This window comes from Tribolium castaneum, chromosome 3 (assembly GCF_031307605.1).
Source record: "Tribolium castaneum strain GA2 chromosome 3, icTriCast1.1, whole genome shotgun sequence".
Lineage (NCBI taxonomy): Eukaryota > Metazoa > Arthropoda > Insecta > Coleoptera > Tenebrionidae > Tribolium > Tribolium castaneum.
This window is the reverse complement of record NC_087396.1, coordinates 10,775,871-10,793,057: the sequence shown is the minus strand read 5'-3', so window position 1 is coordinate 10,793,057 and position 17,187 is coordinate 10,775,871. Positions and strand designations below refer to the sequence as shown.

Sequence of the window (17,187 nt, the reverse complement as noted above, 5' to 3'; positions counted from 1 at the left end):
AGAAATTTAGGACACCCTTTTATCTGAACGTTTATGGAAATGAAAACGTAGAGGAAATCTTGCGGAGGTTTTTTCTATTGTATAACTGCAAGTGACGTAAATTCCCGTTCTCCTTATTCTGTAAATGTTTTATATTGCATTATAGGTCGGCACCGTTTGCTCTATTAGGAAGCAATCTGAAAAAGAATTTCCGATTTATATTTTATGGTGTATGTGTGCTGGTTCAGCGACCCTCTTTCCGTTATTATTGATTCAATCAGACTTGTAGTCTACTTCCGGTTTCATTAACTCGGTACATAAGAGAGGCCGCCGTATTTCGTCCTGTTTCCAGCGATAAAAATGTCGAAATGTGATTTTGAAACGCATTGGCTTGAGTTCTAATAATTGCTCGTAATCCCGGAATCGGCCGTTTTAAATTCCGCTTAATAATCGTCCAAGCACCACAATGACCGGGAAGCCCTTGGATTACCATGTCAATAAATAAAATTATGAGAGCCGATGGCACAATATGCCAGAGTTCCATTGATTCAGGTAAAAAATGATCGTGTTTATCAAGTTGTGCCAGGTTCGTGACAGCATGAAAAGGTCAATTCTGTATTTAACCCCCGAGATGAAGGTGCTCTTTGTTCTAAGGACTGCTTTATGATGACGACTCGGCTCGAACAAACACCGTCTGAGAAAACAGTAGCAAGAGACGCCGTAAAGGCCATTTACTTTTTGCGCCTAGAGACAAAACAAAGCCATCTGTTGCAAGACGCTTCTCGGAGATGAATGAACGCCAGTTCGATGAAAAACACTTATCCCCACGCTCATCTTCCGGGAAATTTCGAAACCAGCCCGGACTATCGATTTTTGGTTCAAATTTTAATCCTCCTCGCTCCGATACTTGGAATTTACTGGCGCAGAGTTGCACAACTGTTCAAATTAGGACTTGGACGAGGAATGAGAAATTGCGCCTAACCGTAAAATAATCGATGACGAGTTAAAAATAAACACCCCTAAATTGTTTAAAGGTATCTCATCGTCTACAAGTAAAAACGCGAGCTTCACTGTTACGCCTGAATTATGCAATATTTACTCGGCGCCTCTTGTGTACAGAAGGTGACAGAATTTTGCTGTAAATTTCAAAGCTTTTCAAATAGGGCCGGAGATCAAACAGCCACGACATTGTACATAATTGAAAATTTAATCAAAATGTACGTTCTATGTCCTGTGTGCTAAATAAATTTGCAAAGTGTACTTTGAACAGAATAAAATTTATTCACAGCATTCACCAGAGACCGAAATTATTCAACAATAAAATAACCTTTGGGAATAATTTACCGTAAAAGATAAATATCTTTTAAAAATTGTAAATAATAAGATTTGCGTGACTACTTTGTGTTTAAAAATACGCTAAAACAGTTAAGATCAAATTTTTAGCATTTAATCAACTCAAACATGACAGTTTTAAATAATTCACCATCGTCAGAAGAATGCCTTTATAATTTTCACAACATGCAAATTCGTGACTTTATGACGAAACTCCTTGTACTAATCAAAAATTTTTTATCGCAGTCTTTATTAATAGGCAGTTTTGATTGTTTATAGCAATTGTGTTCAATTCTAACAGAATTAAATTTAAGTTGTTCTAAAATATCTTTTCATTTACGAACTAATTTAATTTATAAAATTCTAAATTAAATTTAGGTAGCAATTTGTAATAAACTGTTTTGCAGACATGTTCTAAATAAAGTACAAATAGACAACTGGTCATTTTTAATTTGAAATTCCTTCAAATATAATTAAAACTCGGTTAACCCAATAAACACAAAAAGTGTAAATGTTGACGTGATTAAAATATTTTTTTATAATTTTTTAATTATAGTTTTATGAAATTGATATTTCCTGAATTTGGACCGAATGAGCGGTCATTTGAATAAATTCAATAATCACGAGCTATGTAGGTGGACAAACACTCATAAATTGTGAGCAATGACCATCTCTATATTTGCCCGATGAATAAATAAAGCATCGGGATAAATAATTGAAGAGGTAATTTTAGTTGTTAACTAGATTCCGCAGAGCCTTCCACTGGCCCAACTGTCGTGTTATTCCCTCGTCCAGGGTTGAAAATACGGCTCAATTTTCATCACCCAGCGCTCCTGCAACATTTTTCGGCAACTTTCCAACCATGTGTTTAATTTTTTCCGACTGGCCATTTTTTCGCTAGCTCAATTTTATGTGTGCGTTTTATGCCGATATGAATTCATGTTTTCCGAAATGCGGACCAAATTACAGTGGCTCGTTAAAAAAGCCGGTGTCTGAAATGGAACACGCAGCTGTTTGCGTCAATGGCGCTATCTAGCGCTAGCAGTGGAATTCAAGGAAAGATTGCGTCGGCGTCTATACCTTCTGGCAAGTCAGATTATCACACCTCGCCCCAGACTATAACACCTACGTCGACGGTATATCGTAAATTTTACAATGAGCTGTGTGGTTAGCACGCCGGGGTACTTAGTAAACTACCCTTGTAAAATAACAATAAAAACAGCTTCGAGTTGGAAGCTCGGCGTAATTTCCACCGATGCGGATTATTCGAAAAGACAATATTCGGCAGGCTTTATTTTTGTTTAACTTAACGAAATTCGGGAGATAACTCACTTTGAAGTTGGGTAAATAATAAAATCTCGTTTAACCGTGACTGGGAAAAATAAAGGTATCACGAGAGCTTCTGCTCCGGTGATGCTTCTCTCAGGAGAGTACACCACAGCCCGATGCTACCAGTCATTAAAATAAAAAGTTGGTTTGATAATTTCATCAGCCGATCCCTTGGTGCACCGAAAAGTATAGCACGAACAGAGAATATGGTCAATTGTGAGCAAATTAATCGATTCTGACAAATATTGATTCACTTTCTCTTAGTTTTGCTGATTGTTGTTAAATAGGGGCACATTCAGAGATACAGTAAAATCGAGTCTAACTCAATCCTCGCCTCATTAAAATGTTTACTTTAAGGTATAATGTAACTGTAAATGATATTATTGAGTAAACGCTCATTAAGGAAACTAATTGCTCAGGATCCAGGGAAAGGGAGAACCTCTAGTTTAAATTTATCGGAAGACTTTTATGCTCAAGGTCACGATATTTTTATTAGCAAGTCATTAATTACAATTAGTAAACTGTAATAAAATAACAATTAAGAATAGAACCTGTAGTTTAATTAATCGATTTCTTTCAAATAAAAGGACATTTCTGATTGATTGCTGCTTTGATTTTTGCCTAAACTAAGCGTTTTCCAAATTGTAGTAGACGCATAACATTTTTTTATACATTAATAATGATAATTGTTTGTTCCAAAAATGGTTTGTTAGGTTCGAAAAATTCTCGGAACGCCTTATGCAAATCCTCGCGCTCTGTCGCAGAATCATAAAGCAAAACCACACGACGTCGGCAAAATTTATTGTTATTTTTAAATACTGTAGGCATTTTGTTAGAGCAACAATAGAAAGCCTTTTGAAAGGCCCCCAACAAAGAAGCTTACAACGCAAAACTGAACCGACTGTGGCTTTTCAGGAATTAATAGCTTTTGTAATTGCATTAAACCTGGCAGACTCAAAAACCCTACAAACCGTCATTCCATCCGCATCTCTCTCTATTAAACAATCAAACATGTTCATCTCGTGTACGACAAGCCAGCTCACAGAGCGAAGAAATCTCAACCTTGGTGGCTTATTGCAGTCGCTCTCACTAATTACAACTGCGACATTTCCACCACTAAATTTCTTTTTCGTTGTAAACCCGGCGCATCCACCATTTTAAAGTCTCTCTCGAGGCCGCGCCGGAATCTGATTAGCCGATTTTGCATTTGATACTTTTTGAAACCAATGCATATTCGGTTTCGCATAGTCGGCGAATTTGCGTTAGGGCGAGCATGTAAGAAGCTAATTTAATTCGAAGTAATTGACAAGAGATGTTTCGAAGTCTGGGGTGCTAATCTGCGGGGAGGCGGTGGTGGATATTTAGTCTGTTGGGCGCGTACGACGGCCTCCTGGGGTATTGATCGGCCTTCTCGCCGCGACATACTTCTTTTGTTGGCAACACCTACAGCGATCCCAGATGTTATCCTTCTGTATCGTGGGTGGTGATCTGATCACCTCGGCGTGACGAAGGCAAATTATTTCCCAGCCATTCATGACAATGACGCTCCCAAGATGTGCCGTGATGCACGATTTTAATGAAGTAAACAATTCATTGTCTTGATGGGGCTGATAATAACACGTAATTTATCAAGTTCTAGTCTTCGAATGTATTTTTGATTTAGCAGTGTCATGACACAGCGGATGTTTTTCGTGTTTTCGTGGCAACAAGGAGCGCTACCATTAAGATAATAACCCTAAGTAGTTTAAAAACAACATTACGCAAAAACACTTGGCACTTTTTTCCACGGATATAAATTCCGGTTCTTGCTACGCAGCGCGATAATTAATTTACAAAACTGTTTTATCAAATTAATTATTTAAAGATGGAAGTACTAAATTTGAAAACAACTCAATTTTAAATTGTGACAACTACACTTTTGGTGGAGGCGCCGGGCGAATGCCAAACTTGACCCATTTTTTTATGAGTTAAATGGTATGTTTTTGCGTTGTTGCAAATCACAACTCAAATTGGAAAACTCCATTTGAGCAGCTGCCTTTTGAAAAGTTGGAGTGGCTGCCATTCCGCTTAAAACGAGTTGATTTCGAAAGGAAAATGTAATTTCTTGCGAATTGCAGCTAACCTGCTCTGAGGAAGTAACCGCTTGAGAAGCCGTCGGCGGTTGTTAAACTGCGCGATAATCCTGTTCCATCAAAATGCCTGTTCAGGTTTGACATGAGATTGCGCTCAATATGCTTATTTTGCAGATCAGGTGTTAAGATGCTTTTCATGTAATGTGATCACGTTTGGTCTTTTTAATACGCTTTTTATAAACGCGTGTTAATGGAAATTGCTGATCTTCAAAGTTAATTTTAAATGATTACCGGTAATAGGATTTCCCGCGAGTGCGGACTTAATTTCAATTAAACATTTATTCGAGAAACAGACAAAATACACCGTGGGGAGAAAGAATTATTTATTGATTAAGCGGTGCGATATCAGCAAAGGAAGTTAAGCAACTTACACCGGCTATGGTTGTTTTACTTACTTTTCTTTGCTTACTGAAATTTATTGTCTCCTGTTTTCATTCAGAAATAAATGATTCAATTTAAAAATAACCAACCGTGAAATCACTAGTAACTATAAAAATGTATTATCTGTCACTGAATTACAAAGAACATAAAGGTCATTCTAATGTAAATCAAACGTTATGCCAATTTTTTGTATTATCAGGATTTCCATTTGTTTTATTAAAATGTAAATCAGTTGCCTATTACACACCGTTGAATATTATAATACAATTTCTGTGAAAATACATTTTCAAATTCACTATGACGGTATAATTTCGTTGAATCCAATCACAAGTATTGTTTCAAATAATTCAAATGTTTCCAAATTCGATAAATTTATTTTTTCTAGTGCACTTGAGGTAAAGCAGCAAATTTTGCTAAAGGCACTAGTTATCAAATGGCTTTTTGGCATTATTACGTAAAATAGAAAAATATGGGACACTAAAAGTTCATTGAATAAAAGGTTTACTATACTAATATCATTTTCTTAAAGCTACTACTTTGTACATAAAGCGCTAATACACCTATAAACTTTACTAAAGCTACCTACTTTTCTATTTTTATTTCTTTAACGCTTAATGTGAGCGGAAAGCAATTTTATGTTTTATTTTAAATATGTAGTTCTAAAATTGCATTTTGTTGTAGAGGTAAAAGACCCAAAGAATTTAGTTTTTCAATGTGTACAATGTTTGAATAAATTTTTATGACACTACTTACCTTTCAGTTATTTGTAATTGTGAAAAAATCTGTCTAACTGAAACTTACCTCAAAGAATTAAGTTAATAAATTATTTAGTCATAAATATAAAGACTATAGGACAGATATGAGGTCAGAGATTTCTGAAATGAGGATCTAATATGAGAATTCATGCATCTAAGTAAGTAAGAGACTGAGGAAGATTCTAAAAAAGATCAGTCCTCTAATAACTTACTTAGTGTGTAAAGGCGACGTTTCTGAAACAAATAATTACATCATCATTACACTAATCTAATTTTAATAGCTGTAAAGTTAATACAAGTGAATTATTAAAACGAGAAGACAAAGAGACTCCAGTAGCCTGAAGCGGAAGTTGTCAGGTCCTTTTTATAAAACGGTAATATAAAAAAAGTTGAATATTTTCCATAGTCGTGCAAAAAATTCCCTTGCAGTGCTTATTGGATTTGTAAGTTATCCTTTGTGCATCAGTGGATCCTCATTTCTATAAAGACGTAAAGAGTTTTTCGGTTGGCTACTGAATGTGTTTAATAATTCAATCTGCGTATGACGTGACTCTGCTAAAAATGAATATTAAATGTTATAAATATTGTCCAGTGAAAGGCTGTTTTTGTAGATAAATGGGACATAGGCACATGAGTAATGAATAGAGTCCATCGATCTTTGCTGTCACAACCCCAATAAAAATAGTGTAGTGAGTCGTTATCTTTTCCCTTGAACTTTCGTCTGATTTACTATTTTAAGAAAACTCACACATAGAACTAGCGTTAATTACCAACATACCGATGTGAAAAAATTCCCGAGCTGTCGTTGCTTTGTTGGGCACGATAAATCATTCTTTAAATAGCTTTAAATAATGTGTTGGAACAACAATAAGTCAGCCCAATTTAATCTTGTTACGCTAGTTATTAAAGAGGTAATCACTGCACTTGTATAAAACCTGGGAGCGGAATTAGGAGATTATGAAACGGAAGTTGCTTGTACCACAAAACTTTGGTGGCAACCTACTTTTAAATTTATACAGCAATTAAATGTTTCTAAATCCCTTAAAAAGCCTCTAACGAGGCTTCAATCGATGGGAGGCGCGAAACACAGCAAAATGGAACAGACAGATTTTATCTATATAGGACGGCCCTGATAAACCAATTATGTAAATCCGTCACGGGTCAAGGTCTCAGGATGCAATTGGACATAATTGGAATAAGCCTATTCTTCGTGAAACGTTGCTAAAAATCGGCTGCGAGCCGAAACGTGATTTATGGCAGAAATATCCATCGAAATTTATTATTTATGTCGGGTGAAGTAGCTGAGTTCGTTTTTATCAATTGACAAAGTTTTTCGGCCGCATATTACTTATTTTGTCAAATTGAAGAACGATTTAGTGGCGCTCTGTTGTTAAATAATGTGGTCTGGAGTGTCCTCAACAGACTCGCGTCCAATTTCATAAACTGAAAATATATGCAGCCACAGTGCCACCATAGCAAAAAATCCTCTGTAAGCTGACCCAAATCCATTAAATACAACGTTTATTTTTACTCGCCTACCTGACACTTGAAATTTCGTGAATTACAAAAAACGGTGTATGAGAGAAAGTGATTCAACCAAAACATGCGATTTAAACAAAACGGTGACGTAAAAGAGGAAATAGCGAAAAATGCGATGAGTGTTTACAGAAGCAGTTAGTAATATTAGTATGTCTAGAGCTAGGCTAACTACGGATACAAAATTGAAAAAAATATCTGAATATATGAATAACAACGATGCAAAAACTTCGGAATATTTATAAAAATTGAAAAGAAATAAACATGCGCATTGCGCATACCGTCTAACGCTCCTTCTCAATATCGATTCTTTCTTTTGCTACATCCTGGGTCCATCCATAAGTGCTTGCCTGCATCAACAGTATCCCTTTAATACAGATCAGTACAAAGAAGGCGTCAAGAATTTGTTGTGTATTAATTGTAAAACATCTCACTCCTGTGACAAAGTTCACTCGACCCTCTATTTAAATTTTATTCCGACTCCAGATTCCAATTTAAACCTCATGTTACGTAAATGTAGGCGTACCAACTAAATCGACATGCTGAGTCAAGATCTCTCCTCACAGGAGAAAGATTTTAATAATTCGATTAATCCGATCTTTAATTTTTCTAATATCGTGATCGTGTTTGCGGCAGTGATTATTGGCCAAATTAATAAGCTTTATGGGCCATAAATTTAACGCGACATAATAAAAGTCCAATAAATTAGCCCGTATATTTGGCCAAACAAAATTCAAAAGGTCGGAAGGTTTACAAAATAATCGGAGTTTTTCATCCCCTTCACAAACTCTTACGTCACCGGGGATTATAGATTTGTGACGGAGAAATATATTGTTTTCGTGAGAAACTCAAAACACCGGACTATGATTTCACAGTAAAATGTTTACAGTTGCTAATTTTTTATTGCTCGTAATTAATTTATCTATACAATTGGCCATTAAAGCTACACATGTAGCTGTAACGCTGCTCTGTCTATGTTTTTCTGGAGCTTATAATTGATTTTCAGCGCTGCTCCGAGTTGCTCTTGCACTGCATTGTCAACCATAATTTAATTTGTGGAAAGGGTAAGTTTAAAACGTCGCTAACACTGTGGGATTATCGAAATTTTTCACAAAGTCATAAAAAATAATTGCAACAGGACATAATAGCCGTTTTTAATTAGCGAGCATATAAACTCGAGTGCTCTGCACTGTATGTGGGAGGAAGAAGTGACCTGAGGCAGGCAAGATATTAATTTGCGCTAAAACGACAACTTCACTTGAACCTGTTTTGTACCACAAATCTAGAAATTTAGTGTTAATTTTAGAAAAAATCCATTCCATTCTTTCTCCAGTGCACTTAAAGATAATCGCATATTTGCATAATATTTCATGAGTTAAGTGGACCTTTCCATTGGAATGAATTTATGTCAAGCGCATACTTTTTAATCAAAAAGCAATTTATTAAAAGTACGGTTTCTTGTGGGTGTGTAATACAAACCAATCTCCCGTAAAACGCAGAAACTGTATTCAGTTTTTCCGTCACATTAAAAAATTCTTAAAAAAGTTCCTTGTTAACAATCACCCATTGTTAGATCAGAAGTAAAAATGTAAAATTGCTTACCCTTTTAATAATTTAGTTAGAAATACAAGATGAGTCTGCCAAAACTATATTTTTGCAGTTACTCAAAAACTAAGTCACACAGCGTTTGTTCTTAATACTACTAGAAAATTTTTGAAAAAATGTACATGCACAGAGAGAAATGTAAAGTGATTGATAGTAAAGGCTTAATATACCTTAAAAACTTTTAACAGACTCACCGTATATAGATTCATTTAAACCAGAATCAAGAAAATCCACTCTTTTTAACAATTCATTTTCTAATCGAATTAACCTTCCGCGAGATAACAAGAACAATATTTTTTATTTATAATCCTGTACAAATAAGTAACCATTTCATTCAAAACTCTCAATCTTCGATTGCGTGGAAATATTGTATAATAGACTAAAAAACTTCGAGTTTAATGATCCAAAAAGTTCACGATCTGAAACCAAGACCTACAAGCCCACGTCAATCACATCTGATGTTTCCCTAGCTCCTAGTCTCTCGTGTGTGTTGTCGCCCGAATTTGTTTGAAATAAGATTTGTCTGACGGCTTACAAGCTTAAAGATGTACCAATTTAACTGTCCACGTTGCAGTTGGGCTTGTGTTTTTAGTACCGGTTTAATTTGCTCGTTACAGCTTGTGTATAGACACAGCACATTCTGGTTTGTGTTCAAGTTGCATGAAACTTAAATTTGAATGCATATTGTGCGAAATAATAGACTTGTAAAGCAATGATTGAATAAATTCTTAAACTACAAAACGAATACGACTACAACCAAGAACAGATAAAATACCAACAATAAAGCAAGCCTGAATAAGGAAAAAATAAATCAAACGCCTCAGTTCACCTGTGAGGGAAGCAAACTACCGATAAACATGACTGAAATCTCGAAATGAGAAACGCGCTTATAATAAAATATTATTACGTTTGGGTTTTTCGCTGCCGGCTTTCAGTCTAGTTTATCTGTGGTTGCAGCGAACAGCAACATTTAACATCGATCCATACCTCCATATGACCGACTGTTCTGCTGACCTAGCCTTTGTGATAAGCAAAGTTTTCTCTCCGTTTCTGCATAATAAGAAAAGACATTATTAGGAATGGCGGAATCAGAAAGGAAAACGTTTTCATTTCAACTCGAGTCAAGTCACATACTTAAATAGCTATTAATAAATGCACGAGATGTTTTGCGTTCCTGTCGTGTTATGAATGGACCGGGCGGTTCAACTGTCAGCATCACTCTTTGGCCAAAGAGCTCCTGCTTCGGCCATTCATCTGCTAAAGATGACAAACGACCCGGACAATTACACTATACGTAACATTTATTTGATTAGAAATCAGACGCAGACGGGCCAAAAAACGTCAAATAAAACTTGGACGCTATCTCTGATAGACGTTTTGAAAACTGTGACATTCTCTTTTATATAATGCAATAAAAGAACACTACTGAAGAGCTCTGTCGCAAAATCGTCCTAACATGACGCAATAATCTTGAGTTACAAGTATCCAAAACTCCTATTTTTTCTAAATTGCTAGGCTGGAGGGCTGCCACGCTTGTTGCTTGGCGAGAGCCGAAACAAATTGAACAATAAATTAAATAAAGTGGTCCGATTTGATAAATTTTAGCAAAATCATGCTTCAAACGCAAACAATAAAGTTAACCCAAATCTTTGAATGCACTTTTGATAAAAATAGAGGTTCAGACCAATGCTGTCCAGAAGTTGTTCAAATTTCAAGTTTAACTTGAGAAGTTGTCTACAACATCTCAATTCATAAAAACTTAAATACATTACAGACAGAATGTCGGAACTGCATATTTTTGACGAACTTTAGTTCCACACAATACTTCAAAAGTTTACAAATTTTAATTACTAGAAGCTACGAGAGATATGTTACATTTTTCAGACAAAATAATTCATTTTAATATTGATATTAACAAAGGAACAGCAAAAAACTGTTCTAATTTACTTTCTAAATCAAATGGTAATTAGGAAGCTACAAATTATTAGATTTATTTTTTACTAAACTAAAACCGGTAGGTAAACACGAACAAAAGTGGGTCATCAAAGCTGAACTTTTAAACTGATTAGCTGGTTTGAAAGATGTTATCCTAATTAAGAAAGTTCCGAAACTACCTCACTCAAAAATGTTTACTAAATAGGTGCTTTGTTGACTGATATCAATAAAAATGTTTTTGTGCTCATTTACAACAAAAAAACTATCGCTATTTGTGTTTGGTAATTTTCCGGAAATTACGTTAATTATGTTAATACACCAGAAGAACAAGGAAAATTAGTATTAATTTCGACTTCGTATTAAAAAAAAAGTAAATCTAAATTTACTGAGGTAGATATTTGGTGTATTGTATATGGAAATTTTTTACCGAAACGCAACAACAGTGAGCAGTCTCCGCAATTGTATTTATTTTGTATTAAGCAAACGCAGAAATAATTTAGTAATTCCTTTTTTTACACAGCAAAAATATAAATTCCTTAATAAAGGTTAATAATTGTGGTGCTGTTCAATAAATAAAAAAAAATTCTGGACATATGTGTTTCTAAAGACTTTATTTTTTATCAACAAACAAATAAACTAATTATTAGTACATGTATGATAGCTAAGAAATATTTTTTACTTTACCCATAGTTAAAAAAACCGTATCTAGTGCATTGAACAGTTGGAGAGCTCCATGCTAAGTTTGTCATTCATCAAATTCCTAAACTTTTAACGCCGCCACAAATTTCATTAGCTCCTAACCGAATTATTCGTGTGTACTTTAATGAATAACTTAGTGAGTCGCAACTTGTACCGGCAGTGGCAAAGATACCCTCGAATTAAACTTAATCGGAACTTTTAATTTAGCGCAAGTACTCTCCAAAAAGGGCCTCTCACATTCGCCCACACGATTTTTATTTGATTTTTTCCCGTGCAACGGTGGCGACTAAGACGAAACTGGGATAAAGTGAAACGGTTCCACCGCCAGTAATGAGCGTCAAACGCAAACAAAGCTGTATCGGAGTAATCTAAAGCAGTTTAATCGCAGACTATCTGTTTACTTAGTGATGGTCCCGCTGACGGCATCAAAGCTAAAATCGAAGACGCACTTTGTGGGTTGTACCGGACATACGATTTCGAGACACATTATCATGCCTTGCGGAAACCCTATTAGCTAGCGCTCTATAAAAAACCAATAAAGAGAGTTTCTGCCAAGCCAATTGTCATCGTAAAATACATCTCGTCGAGGGTGATTCGCTTGAGATATAACCCATATTACGATAACGATATCGTTACTAACGGACTAGATTGCACATTCTTCATCTTAATTATGGAACTCCATACACCTATATCTCACACGTGACAAATTAAATTACCTTCCACCTACAAGAAATACGTGGGATGGAACCGACTAAACCGCAAATTAACTATTTTTTACCAACGGATACCAGATTTAGTTCGCCGTTTATTACCCAGCCTTCCATTTCCCGCAACAGTTGAACCAAATTTACACACCGGATTTGAGCCGCAGATAAAAGGGCATTTTAAAGCACGAAAAAATAGAGTAAAAAGTAATCTAAGATATTAAAGCAGAATTATGGAACATATTTTTGCAACTTTCTATCAGTGAGATATTTTGCTTACAAAGCAGATCGGCTAGATTGTTTGTATTGGGAAATATTTCTCCAATAGAACTGCCCCGAATATTGAAAATAGGAAAAATATTCGTTACTATGCGAGGGCTGGTGAACTCATCGTATTTTCAAGAATCGACCCACTTTTTATCAGTGGCATTACATAACTTCGTTTACACAATTTGAACAAGATGCTTATTTTGATTTTAATATCAATACCTTAATAAAACATCTAAAACATAACATACGAATTAGTTGATTTAAAAATTAGTCTGGCGCATCCACCATTTTTGTTCAAACCTCAATATTTTAACACAACCTAATTTCCAAAAATATGAAATTTATGTTGGAAGAATGTACTACTAAGTCAAAATTTGATTAAATTTCAAAGTCAATATAAAAATAAATCAAAAATATTGACCCGGCACATCCACCATTTTTGCACTGGTTAGTTGGCAATAATTAATTGGTAAATTTTGTCATTAATGAACGAGTTTGTGAGAGATTTGGGAACTTACTGCGTAACACGTCGGATTAATTAATTTTCAAAAAAAAAAATTGACCCGGCGCATCCACCATTTTTGTTCAAACCTCAATTTTAACACAACCTAATTTCCAAAAATATGAAATGTATGTTGAAAGAATGTACTACTAAGCCAAATTTAATTAAATTTTAACTCAATTTTCAAAACAAAAATATATTGACCCGGCGCATCCACCATTTTTGTCCAAACCTCAATTTTTTTTTACACAACCAAATTTCCAAAAATATAAAATTTATGTTGGAAAAATGTACTACAAAGTCAAAATTTGATTAAATTTTAAACTCAATTAATTTTCAAAACAATAATATATTGACCCGGCGCATCCACCATTTTTTATAGTTGGAAAATTGCACTAGTAAGTCAAAATTTAATTAAATTTTAAAGTCAATATAGAAATAAAACAAAAAATATTAACCCGGCGCATCCACCATTTTGCACTGGTTAGCTGGCAATAATTAATTGTTAAATTTTGTCATTAACGAACGAATTTGTGAGAGATTTAGGAACTTACTGCGTAACACGTCGGAAGTGTGTTCTATTAAATCAAAATTTGAACTAATAAACTTGAACACAGCTTCCTATTTTCCGTTAGCATCCGTAGCACTGAACGTGAGAGCAGTGTTAGCTAATTCAACATCCGTGAAATTAGAGATTCTCAGTTAATAAAACATGCAACTGAAATTCACTTACGCTCTAACGGGGAAATTCACTGACCATTACTGGACTAATGGTACTACAAACAACATTCGTTAAAATAAGTTACTTTTGTGTAGACAAAAATTGAATAATTTTTACTTGCACGGTGTGTTTGGCTTATGTACTTTGCTTGCGCGGTAAAAGTTAAAACGAAAATTAAAATTTGAGCCGGTGAAGGTTGGTCGTTGACATCCCAGCTCCGCACTTTATCTGGCAAATATGCAAATCTCTAATCGGGCCCAGCAAACGCGTGCTACATCCACATGAAACACGCCTCTAATTCGATAATGTGAAAACAAATTCGCGACTCTTTAAAATTCGATAAATTCTGCACTACATTTGTGATTAATACGAAGCTCCAACTCGATCTCGATGTATTAATTCAGAGAAATTCAGGCCCGTTTGTTCGTAGAGGCGCCCCCGAGGCCGATTATGTTGGAGCTGGTGCTTCCGAGTCCACAGATGATTGATGCGCTCGCTACTGATGACGTCAGGTCTGATCGATGTTTCTTAGCGATCAAGGACTTCTTCGTTATAACGCCACCCTTCAATTTTTACTTTTAAACTACTTGCGAATGCTGAAAACGCTACGGTGGCGCACAAAAAGCGGCGCCGAGAAAAAATGTTTTCGTCAAATGTTAATGAAATACGAATTGTCTTTACGAGAATTACACCCCGGGTTTTAATAAACACAGATTTGCTGTAAAGCAAACAAGTTTGTAGAATTTTACGGAAAACGGAGGTATATGAGACTCTCCCGGAACTTTTATCTCCAAAAATTAGCGGCTTTATGAGATGAAAAATGCGCTTGGTGTAGTTGTTCATTTTAGTTCGCGGTTAGCTTTGAGCTTATTTTATTCATATCCCAGCTCTAATTTGCGTGTCTAAAGCAACAAATTTAGTAAATTCCTTAACGAATAAAAATTATACCTCGCCACAAATAAAAATCAAAATAAATTCCTTCTTTACATTTGAATATCTTGTCTCCTTATAGAACCATATGTGATCTTAATAATTTCATAAAACAATGGAACGCCCATTTGGCGATATTCCGATGCAGTTAGCGCAGGAATACTCCTAATATCTGGTAATAAATGTTAAATTGGGATATAAAACGCAGAAGCGGACATAAATAAGTGTTATGTTCTCATGAACGTCCAGACCCTTTCGCGGATTAAAACAAAATTACCCGGAACATTCCGATTCAAATAAGCCTCAAAGTTTGCCGAATAAGTAACTTATTAAGAAAGAGGTCTAAAAAATAATTAGAACAATCGGCGTTATTAAGCCCCATATGTAAGTGACGGGAGTTTAATTAATGAGAAAACTTGCATCTATTCGTAATTAATTGTAATGTTTAATAAGAAAATTTTCTAATTTTCCCTTATCAAATTGTTCCGAGTACCAACCGTTATACACACAAAAACGTTGACGGTTTCACGTGGTAATTAAGACCCTCCTCACTCTAATAATTTCCTTGTGCCAAAATTCAATCACTCTTAATTATCACACACAAACTGAAACTTTGCAAAAGTTTGGGTTCAGAGACAAAAGGATATGTCTCAGCGATATACAGTCATGCTACTCTATTTATTGCAAGTTTTCAGACTCTCCTACGGTTCTTTGCAAACTTTAGGAGCAACTTACATTAAAACACAAGCTTTCAGCAAACACGTAAGTAGATCATAATTAATGGGAGCATCTATCAAGCCTTGTACTCGAATAATTTCCGGGAAATACTACGATAATTAAATTTTTGTTAAAACTACTGAGTTACACAAACTTGTTTTCAAAATACATTCAAGCATAGCTAGCATACGTGCTGGAACATAACAAACATTGTAATTTTTCCTTTTTCAAAACTGTTTAAACAGCAGCGATTCCACAAGCAAGAGAAAAGTTGATTCTTTGACCTTACACCTAAAAATCAATCACTAACTGAGCCCAAACTATCATACATCTTGCCCAGTTTTGAAAGAAGTAAAACCATCCCAGACATTAAAATAGACATTTTTTAAGAGTTCAATGATCGCAAAATGTTTCCATTCTTTTGTTCGTAGTAGAGTATAACATGGTAATCACTAACTAAAAAAACAAATACTGGTAAAAAAATTCGATTCCATTTTCAAATTTCCGATTTATCTTGGCTTAAACTTAGCTCCTTATACCGATCTGTTAAACTCAGTTAAACAGTTACAGCTACATTCATAAAAGTGTTGGTGATACTTCACTCCATTGACTGCAATTAAGTTAAGAACTTCCACTTAATTACTATTGAAGGTAGACTTTTGAAGCAACATCCCCTTTGAAAATGTATTTGCTGAGATTCATCTCAAAAGTAACAAAACAGACGGGAAAACGATCGTTGCTGTTATTACGAACAATTTTCCAAACGTAATTTACCCTGTTTACTATTACGACTGTCAAACCCATTGAATACATTTACGACTACCAAACAATGAGCATTATTGCCTTGCTAAGCTAAATAGGTGTATTGAAAGGTTCATAAAATGCCAATCACTTTTGCTGCTATTTCAAGAATCGCATAACTGTGACGTTGTTTTGAAAGGGGTTAAAATTTTTTTGAAACAAATTCAGAACTTTTCTAATTGCTTAAACTGTATTTGGCGTTAGTGAAAATTGTTAGGCTTAAAATAACACATTTCGGCTTGGTTGGAAAAACATGCGTTGGTCCTTATTAGCCCCATCTGTGTAATCACGTGCAAAATCGTTCAATGATACAATGTTCATCAAGTTTGGAGAATGCTCCAATTGAATCCCCAACTGGTGTACACCAACCGAAGAGAATTCTTGGTAGTTAACAGCGCTGGTTGGCGTATTGAACACGAATAATAGACGCAATGGAGCACACAATGAATTAAGATGTTTGACACCTGACTATACACCGAAGGGCCCGTTTATTTATCTTGCTGCCACAACCACTCCAAATACAATTTGGCTAAAATTGGTGGTAAACAGAAAACAATAGCGCAATGAACGCACAAGATGAGAGTATGTAAAGTCCGGACGTGGCGGCCTATTGATCAGCACCGCCTTGCCCGCCAACGACGACCCAGTTCCAACTGAGCAAGGAAATGACATTTGGGGCCTTTGCCGTGCTCCCGATTGGGGCCCAATTTGAGGCGTCGCCTTACAAAACCCAATAAATCAAGTCATGGATATTCATTACGTCCGGTTACTTACTTTTAAACGCCTTCTGACAAGGAAATGCGCAATCTAATCGGGCCAGTCCCAACCTTGGGCTAAAACGCCAAATAGAGCAACTTGC

The 17,187-nt window shown here is 35.4% G+C and overlaps 1 protein-coding gene across 18 annotated transcripts in view; it reads right to left on the bottom strand.

Moving 5' to 3' along the window:
- Ih (I[[h]] channel) overlaps positions 1-17,187 on the bottom strand; it is a 68,898-nt gene that overhangs the window by 47,983 nt on the left and 3,728 nt on the right. For 15 of the 18 annotated variants that reach the window (XM_015982048.2, XM_064355703.1, XM_064355702.1 and 12 more), the window contains exons 2-3: positions 10,037-10,099; positions 6,121-6,142 (exon numbers count right to left, since the gene is read on the bottom strand). The exons of 1 other annotated variant lie outside the window; for it this stretch is intronic. In XM_015982048.2, the coding sequence (XP_015837534.1) occupies positions 6,121-6,142; positions 10,037-10,099 (85 nt within the window). The remainder of the gene's footprint in view (positions 1-6,120; positions 6,143-10,036; positions 10,100-17,187) is intronic. 2 more of the 18 variants (XM_064355705.1, XM_064355706.1) reach the window with 2 other exon arrangements.